Source organism: Stegastes partitus, unplaced genomic scaffold, assembly GCF_000690725.1.
Source record: "Stegastes partitus isolate 25-593 unplaced genomic scaffold, Stegastes_partitus-1.0.2 Scaffold1217, whole genome shotgun sequence".
Lineage (NCBI taxonomy): Eukaryota > Metazoa > Chordata > Actinopteri > Pomacentridae > Stegastes > Stegastes partitus.
This window is the reverse complement of record NW_007578948.1, coordinates 170,946-184,197: the sequence shown is the minus strand read 5'-3', so window position 1 is coordinate 184,197 and position 13,252 is coordinate 170,946. Positions and strand designations below refer to the sequence as shown.

General features: G+C 38.6%; 1 protein-coding gene across 1 annotated transcript in view; it reads right to left on the bottom strand.

Moving 5' to 3' along the window:
• Positions 1-13,252, bottom strand: part of mtbp (MDM2 binding protein) — a 40,919-nt gene that overhangs the window by 4,578 nt on the left and 23,089 nt on the right. Inside the window, exons 13-20 of the mRNA XM_008297422.1 lie at positions 11,359-11,469; positions 8,922-9,077; positions 4,987-5,080; positions 4,740-4,898; positions 4,195-4,290; positions 3,748-4,011; positions 2,965-3,125; positions 874-986 (exon numbers count right to left, since the gene is read on the bottom strand). Coding sequence (XP_008295644.1) covers positions 874-986; positions 2,965-3,125; positions 3,748-4,011; positions 4,195-4,290; positions 4,740-4,898; positions 4,987-5,080; positions 8,922-9,077; positions 11,359-11,469 — 1,154 coding nt within the window. The remainder of the gene's footprint in view (positions 1-873; positions 987-2,964; positions 3,126-3,747; positions 4,012-4,194; positions 4,291-4,739; positions 4,899-4,986; positions 5,081-8,921; positions 9,078-11,358; positions 11,470-13,252) is intronic.

Sequence of the window (13,252 nt, the reverse complement as noted above, 5' to 3'; positions counted from 1 at the left end):
CTTGCTGTGCACATGTGGAGTCTGCAAGTCAACAAGTGTTGTGTCCTTTAAATAATGTTTAAAAAAAAATTTTCTGAATTTTCTGTTTGTATTAAGCAGCAAAAACTGTTGTAGCATCATGTATTTGCCCTCGTTCACATCGCACTGTCTGTGATATGGCGATACATTGTGAAGCTCTAAATCATAGCATGAAAATCTGGAACTAGTTCTACTGGTACTGCCTTCTAATGCAACATGTGCAAACACTGGAAAGAGTTAGCAGGATACAAAAGTTCTAATAAACTGTGGTTTTCTTTACGGTTTTCTTTACTCCACTGAGATTTCATGCCAACCGGTGAGCAGTTGTTTGGGTAAATGCAGTATTCCGTCCTAATGGTCCAACTCATATGACTCAAAGATATGATTTACTACCTTTACCAGCATCCTAACCTAGAAGTAAATATAGATATACTGCTATACATTGTGTGTTGAGTGAGTTTAAATGCCAAGTTTGATGGTTTTCTTTTCTAATAGTTCAAATAACATGAAAACTTAAAAACTGTTTTCTTTTTATGTTTGCTTTAGTCCAGCTTTGAACCTGAAAACCTTGCAACACTTCATTTCTAAGAGGTCCAGAGTAAGTGCTCTTCAGTGTTCCTGTAAACCTCCGTATGAATGGCTGCATACTTGAAAAAACACAACAAACAACTGAACTTCACATGCTCTGATGAGAACCCGTTTCCATGGTTACCATTCTTGTCAGTTCAATTTACATTACTTTTTATTTTTCACCGTTTTTAACAGCATCAGTGTTCTTACAAAACAGAAGATAATAACTGTAATTGCATAAAAGGTGACAAAAGAAGAAGCGTGTAATCCCTGGCGTGGGCTCACCCTGTTGTGTTTCTGGGAGCGCGACTCTTTGGCAGGTTTGTCCTCTGCGTGGCCTTCACGTGTCTTCTGCTGCTGAGGTTTAGGTCTGTCAGCACAGGGCAGAGCCACCAAACCTGGAGAACATAAACAATAAGGCATCACAGGCATTCGGAACAAAGATTAGGAAATAAACTGCCTGAGTGGCTGACAGGACTTTCTTGGTTTATGAGAAATCAAATGACCTCAGCAAAAGGAGTTGTCGTTTTTTGCACAAACATCCGCACTGCACGTCTGTTGTCTGCTTGTAGCAATGAGGGCAGGATGACTCACATCCTGCCCTCATTGTCATGTCATCTCATGTCATCTCATGTCCACTGACTCTCCAAAATTCGTCCCATGTAATATAATGTCATGCTTATGATGTATTTTATTGGGTTTTTAAAAAAAAAATTTTTATGTCTTTATATTAAATACTCAGTGAGCTTTTGAATTGGCCCTAGGGGATAAATAAAGTTATTTGAATTGAATTGAACTGAATTAACTTTACAGCAATAAAATATAGATTAAGATTTTTTTTTTCAAGTTTTTTGGCTTGTGTAAGGTTTCAGTCAGTGTCATCTATCAAACTTTAATGTATCACAAAGTTCAACAAGTGTGGGCAATAAAGACTGACTGATTATCAATATTCATTATTTTCCCTCCCCAAATCCTGAGAAAATAAATGAATTCATAAAAGCACAAATTTGGCTCTAATGGAGCCATTTCTCTCTATTTACAGTCATCACTCTGCGGTCTCAACCAGCACATGCCATGAGTAGAAGTCTATCCACAGTGAAGAATACTTGCTGAAAAGTTCTCTTCTTGTAATTGAATATACTGAAAACATAAACAAACAGACATTTTAACATATTTATTCATATATAAAATCGGTTATTGGTGTCTTTAACAAATAATTATTGGTCCTGAAAATACTTTTTTGAAAAGATTTGTGTTACTCAAATGAATCCCAAGTATGAAGACTGAGTCTAAAATGGACACTGTGCTGTTGAGCACAAAATGTTCTCAACATGTTCCATTAGTTTGCTAATGAACAGCAGGTTTGGCTGCATAGATGCTCGGTGTGGCCAAAGCTTAGAGCGCACAGCGTAACACACAGTTAATGTAAGTCTGACCACAGCTAATTATCTAAATACAGTCCAGGATACCAGCTCATAACACTGGTTTGCTCTGTGTGTGTTACTGGGTTACAAGGAATGAATGGATCATTTGGTAACTTTTTTCCAGATCAAAACCCTGGAGGACCAAGAAAGCAACAGCTCAGAACAGAGGTCACGACGGCCAGAAGGAGACCGTTTTAACTGTACAGATACAAATAAAAGTATTTTGATGCTGAACTATGTGCTGCTTGCTGATGTTGTGAAGTGTAAACTTTGGAAACACTTTCAATTACAGCCTTTTTTTGTAGGTTCATGTTGAAGAACTAGTAGAAAGATGTCTGTGTATTATTATTATTTAGATTTTGACACAAGAGGATGCAATGAAAGTGCTGAGGGTTACTGTCTTTCATCTGTAGCTCACAGATCATAACCTATTCTCACTGTCTAATAAATTGTTAAAAAAAAAAAAGAAATGTCATTTAAATATTACAACACTTTTTAAATACTCAGAAATTTAAAAAAAAAAAAAAATATATACTAATGGCAAATGTGTTCGAAAATGTTGTATAACGTATTTAAGAGAGTCAACTGACTTATTTCTAATTAATAAACTTTGTATATTTTTAAAAAATCCATGTGCGACTTCACGATAAAGACAACATGAAGAACTTCTGCTACTGAAGTCACATGATTTTCTCTAACATGCGGAGGTCCGTCTTGTGAAGGTGCTGCGATTTTTTTTCCAACTGGGTTCTCCTGTCTAAAATATGATGTTCTTTTCATAAGCTGGGACAACTGTCAGTTTAAATGTGTTGTTTCCTACACATTAAATCCATGCAGTGATGACAGGACTTACTGCCCTGTGTTGTAGAAAATGTAGAAGCTGCTCTCAACACCTACTGAAAAGCAGGTTCACCAGTCCCTTAACATGCATGGATCATTGGTTTGGTTCTACCTGATGTCCGTCTTGTGGCTGAGGAGGAAGTGGTGCTGATGGAGGAGGAGGTGGACTGAGATCTGCTGGGCTGCTGTCGTAAAGACCTGATGGCAGGATGAGTCCCGCTGCTGTTACTGCTCTGAGAACAGAGAGAGTCGCTGCTCTCCGACTTCACCAGCCTGCATCATTCACACAGATAAAGACGGAAAAGATTACAAACATTTAAAACCGAAGATCTTCCCATTTGTCTGGCAATTCAAATTCATGCCGCTAACCCATAGACTGCACATAAAAGACAGATGTAAGCTTCAGGTCTGAAAAGTGACTAAAACCTGCGATCTTTCTAATAACCAGCAGGAGGCGACTCCTCAGGTTGCAAATAGAAGTCTGACTGTACAGGAGTCTATGAGAATATCACTCTACTTCTCACTTGATTTATTACACCAGTGAACATTTTTCTAATACGTTTATGGTCCTAATTGCTTGTTTCAAGTCTCCTTTAATACAGCATGTTCTAAACTATGATTCCATTTAGATTAAAATACCCAATAAAGCAGGATGTGCTTACAACAGGCGCTACCTTGTGATGGACAAGTCACTACCTTATGTGTGTTTGTCCTTAAGTTCTCAATCAGATCCACCCCTCACTCTCCAAGTCAGATTTTAAAAGACCAAGACAACAACGGCAGAAATGCAAAACTTGAGGTTTGAAATTTAGTCCACAAGCCAACATGTTGTGTCACAGAGTCCCTCTTTTTATACCATCTATTTGCGAACCAGCAGGGACTAAGACCATCATACCTCTTGCGAGGATAACCTCCAACAATCTCCGTTTCCCAGGACCTGCGTTTCAGTCGAGCTACATCGTTGTTCTGCAGCGTCTCTCCGTCAGGTACACTTCCTGGTTCTGATATCACAGCAGGTGACGGGGCAGGGCTGAGGGCGAAGGGGAGGGCACAGGGCTCCTTAGAGCAGGTGGTTTGGGTTTCATATCGAATCAGACGAGACTGGAGCCGCACAAAGGCCTGGTCCCGGTCCAGAGAGCGCCGGTTATCCAGACAGAACCTGCAGGAACAAAGACGTAAAATTAAAAGTTGTAGTAATAAATGAAGTATGGAATGGAGAGTGATGAGGCTTCAAGAGAGAGTCTGGGCTTCTGCTGACATGATTAATGTTTCATAGCTGCCTGTACTGTACAATAGCACCTATTGTAGCTGAACGGTGGATGCATACTTTATAGGAACTTACTCTATGCCGTGGTAATGGGAGGCAGAGGCCTTGCTGAAGGGCATCTGGCTGATTCTCCGGGGGGAAAGGTCTGGTGACAGCTGAAACACATTATTACTGAACAGAAACAGAATGTGGAAAGACAGAGTAGGAATGGGGGACACACAGAGAGAGAAGGAGGGTGAACAAACTGTTTGTCTTCTGTCTCCATTTAATATTCACTTCATTAAACCATATGAATAAAATTGACCTAATTAAACACGCACAATTTGGTCTGACAGAATTTTTATTAGCACTAATTGACGACTGCTCTGCTCTGGTTTGTTTTCTAACCCAGCTCAATAATTTTCTTCTAAAGGTTGTAAGCCCACTGTAAAAAGGCTAATGATCATAATCAAATCCTAATTACGTCCTCATTAAGCGGTTGTCTTTCCCATCCATCCTGGAAACAAACTTATCTAACCACACACGTACTGTTTATCTGGCTGCAGTATGTGCATTTGTAAATCTGAAGGTTTGTAGCAGCTATATATAGGTGCTGTCTGAAATCTGATGACTGAGCCTACCTTCTGTTGACAGCCAGTGGTTGTAGCTCCCCAGTGGGTAGACCATCAGATGTGAAGTGCTTTAGAAGTTCTTTGGCATCTAGTAAAGCAGAGGAGCCCCTCTGACTGTCTTTAGGACCCAGCAGACTGTCACTAGAGCCTGGACCTAATAGACCAAACCTAAAGCACACAAAGAAAACAATTAAGAGCCCATATTTTAGGAATCTACGCTGAGAAAAATTGGCCAAACAGAGGCAACCCCGTTTACCTTCTCTTCTGTCGTCTCCTCTGCAGGTTCTCCACGTTGTGCAGGACACTCCTCTCAGGCCAGTCAGATGGCTGCTGGGAAACGGTCGGAAACCCTGAGAATGAAAAATAACAAGGCTCACTCTGGTAGAATTAGATAAGAGCTGTCTGCAGCGCTTCAATTAAAAATCCCCTCCAACAAGGATGTGTGTTAAGAGCAATTCTAGTGCCATGAAATATTCCGAATGATCGAAAAAATATGCAGTTGAAAAATTAACTTATTGTCTCGGTCTCCATCAAACCCTTAATTGGATGATTTTCATTAAAACTGCAGTCACAGGATGCCTCACATTATGAAGCAACAATGGAGGCAACAATATACAATGCTTTCAAACCAGTTTACTTGTAAATGAGCTTTCATTTGAATAGAAATATGCTTAGTCATGTATGAAAGGCTTTAGTTGTTAGACATGGACATGGCTGAAAATCCAAATAACTGCTCGGCCTGAGGCGCCGCTGTCTGTCACTGCTCAATGAGATGTTGGAGCGCACAGTGGTAGATAACATGAGAGAATAAATGAGAGTTATCCATCATTTTCAAATGCTGATAGATGAACATTCACAGCTCCTTAAAGGAAGTAAAGCTGCTGCTGCTGCTGGAAAACAAAACCGTAACCGAATGGTTCTTCTAACTGCTAACAAGCGTTCTGTATGTCTTCATCAGGATTTTGTTCCACTCTTCTTCTGTGATGATTTTTCTTTTTTAGTTCTTTAAGGCTTCCCTGCCATCATTCTGGTCTTTCGTTCGATGATGATCACAGCAAAATGCTGATATTTCTTTTCACCATTTCCTCACTATTTTGGCTGCCTGTTTCACACTAGTGTCTTGTTGTTGGGTGTGTTTGTGATTAAACCCAGCTTCTTTCTTTCACCAAATGTGTCCAAACAACTACATTTTTGTCCCATCTGACCACAGAACTGATGACCATAAGGACTCTTCTTTGTCCAGGTGAGCTTTTGTGTGCCTGTCTTGGAGAACTGAAGTTCTTTTTGTTCGGTGTCCATGAAGATCTTGGTCTCTTCTTGGCCTCTTCCACTGCCATTCTTCAGCACAGGGGTCACTTTTGACTTCTTGCAATGTCCTTTAAGATTTTTAACACTGTAGAGTTCCTTGTACTTTTTGATTATACATTGGCACTTAAAAACACTTGGATATGACTTTACAGCCTTTACCGACTGGTGAGCAGCCGCAATGCGCAATTTTCTCTCAGCGATGGACCATAATAGCAGCTCCATTAGCTCCACTTTTTTTTTTTTTTTTTTTAGCCATTAAGTAATAACTAACTAGAGAACTACTGCATGAGCTCAATTTAGAGCGCATTAGAACGGTCCAGAACATGGTAGAAATTACCAGGATCATGTGGAATAGTAAGGAAGCTGCACTTTTTAGAATTTCAAGTAGTAGTAATAGTAGTATAAATGTGTAAATAAAAAAGGGTAGAAAGGCATTTCAAGTCAGAAGAAACTAAAAATGTAAATTTGGCATTGGTGTGTATGTTGGGGGCTTAACTGCATGTATACAAGTTTTAGTTTTTAGACATGGACATACTGCTGTAGCATGTGATGCTGTTTAATCAAACACACAGTCGTAGATAACACAAAAGAAGAAATGATTTTCAGATGCTGATGGATGAACATTTACAGCTCCCTAAAGGAAACAAAAAATCGGCGCTGCTTGAAAAATAAAATCTGTAAGGCATTATAAAGGTCTCATTACACATTAGACCGCAGATAAACAAGGACTCTGTTTCGACCTGGTGTAAATAAATAAAGCAACAGTGTCTTTTATCAGCACACTGCATAAAGTCAGCATCACGTACAGTGTGATGGATTGCAAGAGTTATCTGAACTTTCACTTGAAGCAGGTCAACACGCTGAACTCTTGGCAGAAAAAACCCTTAACAGGTGAAATCTCAGCATCCAAAATATCAGCATCTCTGCACTGCTTTGTAGGTTTAGACGGGGTGATGGTACGTTATCTCGAGAAGGACAGAGATGTGATAAATCTGGATACAGCAGGTTCACTGACGAGACGAGGGCGTTTCATGCACGGTAATGGCCTGAGGATGAAAGTGAGGTGTATGAAGAAACTAAAGCTCCTTCCGCCAGCGAATCTGACAGCCCACACAAAGTCATTCACACCTTTAGGCAATGCAGACGCACAAAATCAAAAGACATACCTCATATATTTAGATTGCAGTAAAAATACATTTCCATCTCCAGAGCACAGGGTGGGGAAGGATTATGGAGAAAAATAACCTGATTTGGATTTTAGACTGTATGTCGATAAATGTGAATCATGTCATCACTCATGTTTCTGGTTCACGTCTCATGAAATTCAAATATACCCTTTGTGGGAGGTTTTGGGACAGCGTAATGCATTCACGAAATTAATAGGAAACACATTAATTTAAGTGGGCTGTTTGATGAACCAGATAAGTGGTAGTTTTGCTGGTAAAGGTGTTTCCAGTTTATGCGAATACTATTACACATGCTGCAGACTCAAGGCCTCAATCTGCAAGCACGGACAATTATACAATAAACATAATGATGGACAATGTTGTACAGGGACTCCAAACATAATTTCCTAATAATGTCACAGCATTTATGACTGCCTGACATGCGGCTCTATTAGCCCCTGAGCTATATTTTTAGAACCAGTGCTGCCCTCACTGTGCACATTTGGCTGTAGCTGCAAGATGGGATTTGTTTTATTGCTAACAATTTATTTGTGAATTATTAGCTGGTATTGTTTCCTAAAACTGTTCATCCTATGAAGGCACATGTAGTGAATATTGATGTGTTGCTGTGTGACAATTTATGGAGTTCTGGTAATTGGGTGAACCAACATCAGTTTTCTAGATGTTGTGTGTTCACAGATTTCTATTGCGCTCTTGTTTGTTCTCCTGTGAGCATCCTTTGACTGACTGAATAAACTAAGGCCAATGACGGTTAGTAAATCCTATATATATATATCTATACTATTATCATACAGTTTGACAGAAGCAATAACTTTAGCTTCATGGCATTTATTCACAGCAAATTAAGCGTTATTTAACACTCTGAATCCCGAGTAGTTTCTAGGCTGTTGTTTGCTGCTGTGACAGTTTTTACTCACTGTGGCTCATTTTTTCATTGCAACACACCTCACACACCTCTATAGAAACAACACGACCATGAAGAAAAAACTCAGAAATGCTATTTGTGCAGTCCAACAAAGTTAGAATGCACTAGAATACTGAAAGAAACAGCAGCTCTAAATGCAATTGATATTTTACTATTTACATTTTTACAACATCTGCAAAGTAGTCATTTTTCTCTCGACACTGTATATCAGTTCTGGAAAACATTTCACCAGCAGCTTACTGACAACGTCCTCTTCTGTATACTGTTTTTTTTAGCCATGCTGCATTTATTTTGCTGTTTAAGTATGCGGTATTTTGGTCTTACTCTGATTTGTTTCCTAACCTGTCTCCTATCAGCTCTGTGTAAACACAGCCTGCAGTTGAGCCGAAAAGTTTCATATTTTTTGTCATATGAATGTTGATCACGGCTCAGTGAAAGTTTATTTTTGATAATTTTAAAATGAGACGTGTAAAATAAAGCGATTTTGATGACATGCCAGAATTGTAGACTTAGATATGGTTAAGGAAAAGTGAGTCACACAAGAAATGATTCTTCCTTTTTTTACAGTTTCAGGCTGTGATAAATGGTGTAATTTTGGCGATAAAATATAACATTGATTTCAAACCCACTCAGATACTTGAGTGGATAAATGCAACTTGACATGAAGATGTAAATTTAAAAAAAAAAACTAATTTTCCATTCTGTATGTATCTACTTTAGCTGTAAAAAAAGGCTGCATTGTCTCGTTTGTTTGTCGTTCTTGATCCATACCTGAGTTTTTGGCGGCCTGACGGTCTTTCAGACAGGTGGCAGCAGTGGGCAGATTGGAGTCGACCATCTTCAGATACTGTTCTCTGGCTTGACTCAGAATGGCCTTCAAGTCATTGACGGGTATCGACGTTGATGCGGAAGCTTCATTTTTCTGTCCTGGTCACACAAAGAGAGGCTGGCTTTCATTGTTTGTTGACAGATTACTGGCAAACTCAGAATAGAGAACAGTGTTGCAGTTGTTACGTAGTAAATACTTTGAGGATTCATTCTCCTTCCAATATGAAATTAGTTCTTTTTTAAATCTCCACTAGACTGGCGAAATGATAAGGGGACATTTTTATAGCTTCTTTCTTTTCAGCAAAACTTTAGCCAAAAATATTTGATTCATCCAAGTCTGCGCAGGTCGGTGCGAATGCATGTGGCGTCCACGCATGGCACAGAATTTGTGACACCGCAGGCTGTCCGCAATGCTGGTGCTAAAACAAAGGCGCTGTGCAGTTCTTGGTCACTAAAACCTTTATGATTCATCATTAAAATAGTTGTATAAAGAGTATTAGTTGCAGGACTTTGGAAGTGCTTTGATTTGTACATGCTGTCCGTCGATGGTGCCCAAACACAGCAGGAAGTTCTAAATTCTCCAGAAAACCTGTTGTAATGTTCACCCACTGTATTCCTCAGAAAAACCACGGGCACAGCGCTACAGTCCAATCCAAAAAGTACAAAGTTACAGCCTTTCAGAAACATCCAGTCCTTTTTCTCTGTCTGATATGAGATGCAACGCAACCTTCTGTGCATCAGACCAATGCACAAGTATTGTCATATGAACAGACCTGCATTTGTGTCTGCTGTCCACTTTTTAAAGTCCACAACAGTCATGAATTGGCCTTTAGAGATCCAGTGAAACAGAAGCAGAGAATGATAAATGAAGTCCTTGGCACACACATGCATCAGCCTGCATACTTACCACACAAATGCAGAGACACAGATTGATTACGGTCCATAAGATAACCCAAATACTTCACAATAATCAGAAAAACTTTCAACAGTGCCTCTAACTTTACACAGACATGCTTTTTTCCCAATTTAATGCCAAGTCAGAATAAATTGCGATGAATTTTGTGGAGGCCTGTGGTCTGTCAGGACTCTACATTCTGCTCATGGCCTTTTCAAAGAATAGCCCTCCTGCTTTTCCTCAAATCTGAAAAATTTCACTGCACTTCCTTTAATCTGGCTCCACTCTGCTGGTGTTTTCACTATCTGTGGCTGCCAAGGGGACATTATGTGTGTCTGTAAAATAATAGGCTGCAGAGAGCTGAGACTTCAAACTGACAACAGTTCAGGAAGCTCTGAGTGGACTCTACAGTTGATATGTCTCTTAGGTCTATTACATTATATTATCAGCCAACACTGAGTGCTCCCGTTAAATTACACAGTTTTTCTGTAGCTGCGGGTAATTGAATGAAGCAACCATGTGCAGTCAGTAACTACAGCACACAGATGGTCTTGCTTTGGCTGCTTTCAAGAGAAGATTTTTTAATTACTACGTTATTACTCAGAGATGTAAATGTTAGAGCTGCAGCTACTGTTTGCTTTCACTGTTGGTTCATCAGCCAACTGCAATTAGCCAGAGCCCAACATGACGTGTTTAATCTGTTTGTTTTACAGAATCTCTGCTACAGTCCAACACAGTCTTAGTTTATTTATACACAAGACTAAGAGAAATCCTCATATTTGAGTATCTAAAATGTTTGGCGACAAGTTATTTTATAAAACTAGCTGCCAATTTGGTAAATGTGCTAAATGATTTTTTGGACCAAATCTTCCATTGCCAATAAATTTAAATTGAATTGAGATTAAACAATTTATACTGTATGTATATTTGATTTACTGTTAGGACAAGTTGGGTCAATCTGGGTGTAAGGAAAATGATGAGATCAATGAGAGAAGGGTGTGGTGTACTTTTGAATTAACCCTAAACGTTCGAGCCAACACGTCCTTCTCAAATTGCTCCCATCATCCAAAAAATATATAATTTTATTGTGCTTTATAATCATCAAACAAAGTTCTTGCTGTTAGGGTACGCCACAGTTATTAGCTATGTACAGAAAATAGGAGAATTCCATCTATTACAAGAGAAATGTGCCCATAAAGTTCTTAAATCCACTCCGCTCTCTGTGAGAGGTTGTTTCCTCATCCTGCTTGAGGGCTTTAAAAGTTTTGATCGACACGTCTACGTGAGCTCAAGGTGCTGAGCCGAGGGCTAATCTGGGTTATTATCGTTTAGCAAGCAGACAATTAATACAAGCACAACGGGAGCACAAAGTGGTGATGGAAAAAAACAGCCTGCACTCATTTGCTTTATTGTCAACACAATGCTCTTTTGTTTCTTTCCCCACAGAAGCACAGTGCGTTGTGATTCTTCAGATGTAGTACTTACTGAGGTATTCTTTGAGTACCAGAGTCTGAACTTCAGCCACCTTCCTCTCCCTCTGCAGCAGACTGTTTCCTTGGAGACATGGCAGCGGCTGGAGGATGCTTTCAGCTACTCCTGATCGAACAGAGATAAGTAGTGAATGAAAGAGGGGAGATGATTAGCTCCTACAACATATTGATATTTCTCTAATGGCATCAGGAGCAAGCGAGAGTTCAAGGGGCACTCCAGTGATTTCACACAAAAAGGTCAGTTTACTTTAAATAGTTGCCAAAAAACCTTAACTGAGTGGCTTGAAGCATTCTGGGATTTAACATGCAGAGAGGGTCTAATGAATATTCTGTCAAAGCTTTACATTTTTATACTTAAGTTAGAACCAAGCCACATTTTAGGTTTCTTTTTTGGAAATGACATAAACAAGTGACAAAAGATTGAAAGACAGCATGTGTTTTAATAATTGTTAATAATTCTTGATACATTTGATCTATTTTGAAGTTTTGTCACATTTTTGTACAAATAGCATGTTTCACTAATCAACATCAAAGCCTTTATCTGTCAAACAGTTCCTATAATTGCTAAACAGCTTTCTGCACGTCTTCACTGGGATGTTTTTGGCCACCTTTAACCATTTCTTCTCCAGTGTTGCCCAAGGTTAGGCTTTTCGGCAGACTGCCTGATGTTTTCTTACAGAATTTTAATGTAGTCCTCTTTTCTCATAGTGCTGTGTACTTTAGGAAGGTTACCGGGCTCAAGTGTGACCATGAGGATGGTATTTCTGAACACTTCTCCTTTTTATTCTCAAACCAAAAACACATTCCTGTGTCCAAACAACTCCATTTTTGTTTCTTTCGACCACATCACTAATAGATTAAATCGAAATTCATCATTACCTTCTCTAACATGTCTTTTGTCAATTAATTTTGAAACCAAAACTTGGTATGGATGTGTATAATTTTTGGTGTAACTTTATACCTAAAAAAAAGTCTGGTAACACTTTATAATAACTATCCGTTATAACTAGTTAATAGATCATTTGCAAACTGTTAATTAGTGAGTTATTAACCACTTGTTAAGTGTTTGTTAATAATTTGTTGATGATTTATAACGATGCCTTATGGATAGTTAATAAACCATTTACAAACTGTTAGTTAATGAGTTATAAATGACTTGTTAACTGTATATTAATGATTTACATATTTATATATGTTATTGGGACGTTATTCTAAAGTTGCAACTATTCCTCATTTACCAGCAGTTAATAAATGAGGAAGAGTTGCAACTTTAGAATAACGTCCCAATAACATAAGCTATTAACTGATACTTAACAAGTCATTAGTAAGTAATTCACATGGCTTGTTCATGATCTATGACTGGTTTATAAGGTATGGCTGTAAATCATTAATATACAGTTAACAAGTCATTTATAGCTCATTAACTAACAGTTTGTAAATGGTTTATTAACTATCTATAAGGCATCGTTATAAATCATCAACAAACTATTTACAAACACTTAACAAGTGGTTAATAACTCACTAATTAACAGTTTACAAATGATCTATTAACTAGTTATAACGGATAGTTATTATAAAGTGTTACCAAAAGTCTGAATGCATTAGTACAGTGGGTGTGGAAGTCAGGGGACTTCTGAAGGGTCAAAGGATGAACCCGAAAGGTCAAAAGATAATTTATAACAAACAGAAGTAGACATACAATAATGCCTTTTCCCTGATGCACGTACAACATGTCACAAAGCATTCCATGTTTTAACCTTTTCATTCGTTTTAAGGCATCATAAGTTCAAAAAGTTGACAACCACTGAATTATCAAACAGTGCAATCAGCAACATCAGGCCAGTGCTTCAGTGCGTTGCAGTAAAAACACATGGTTCATTAATTACATT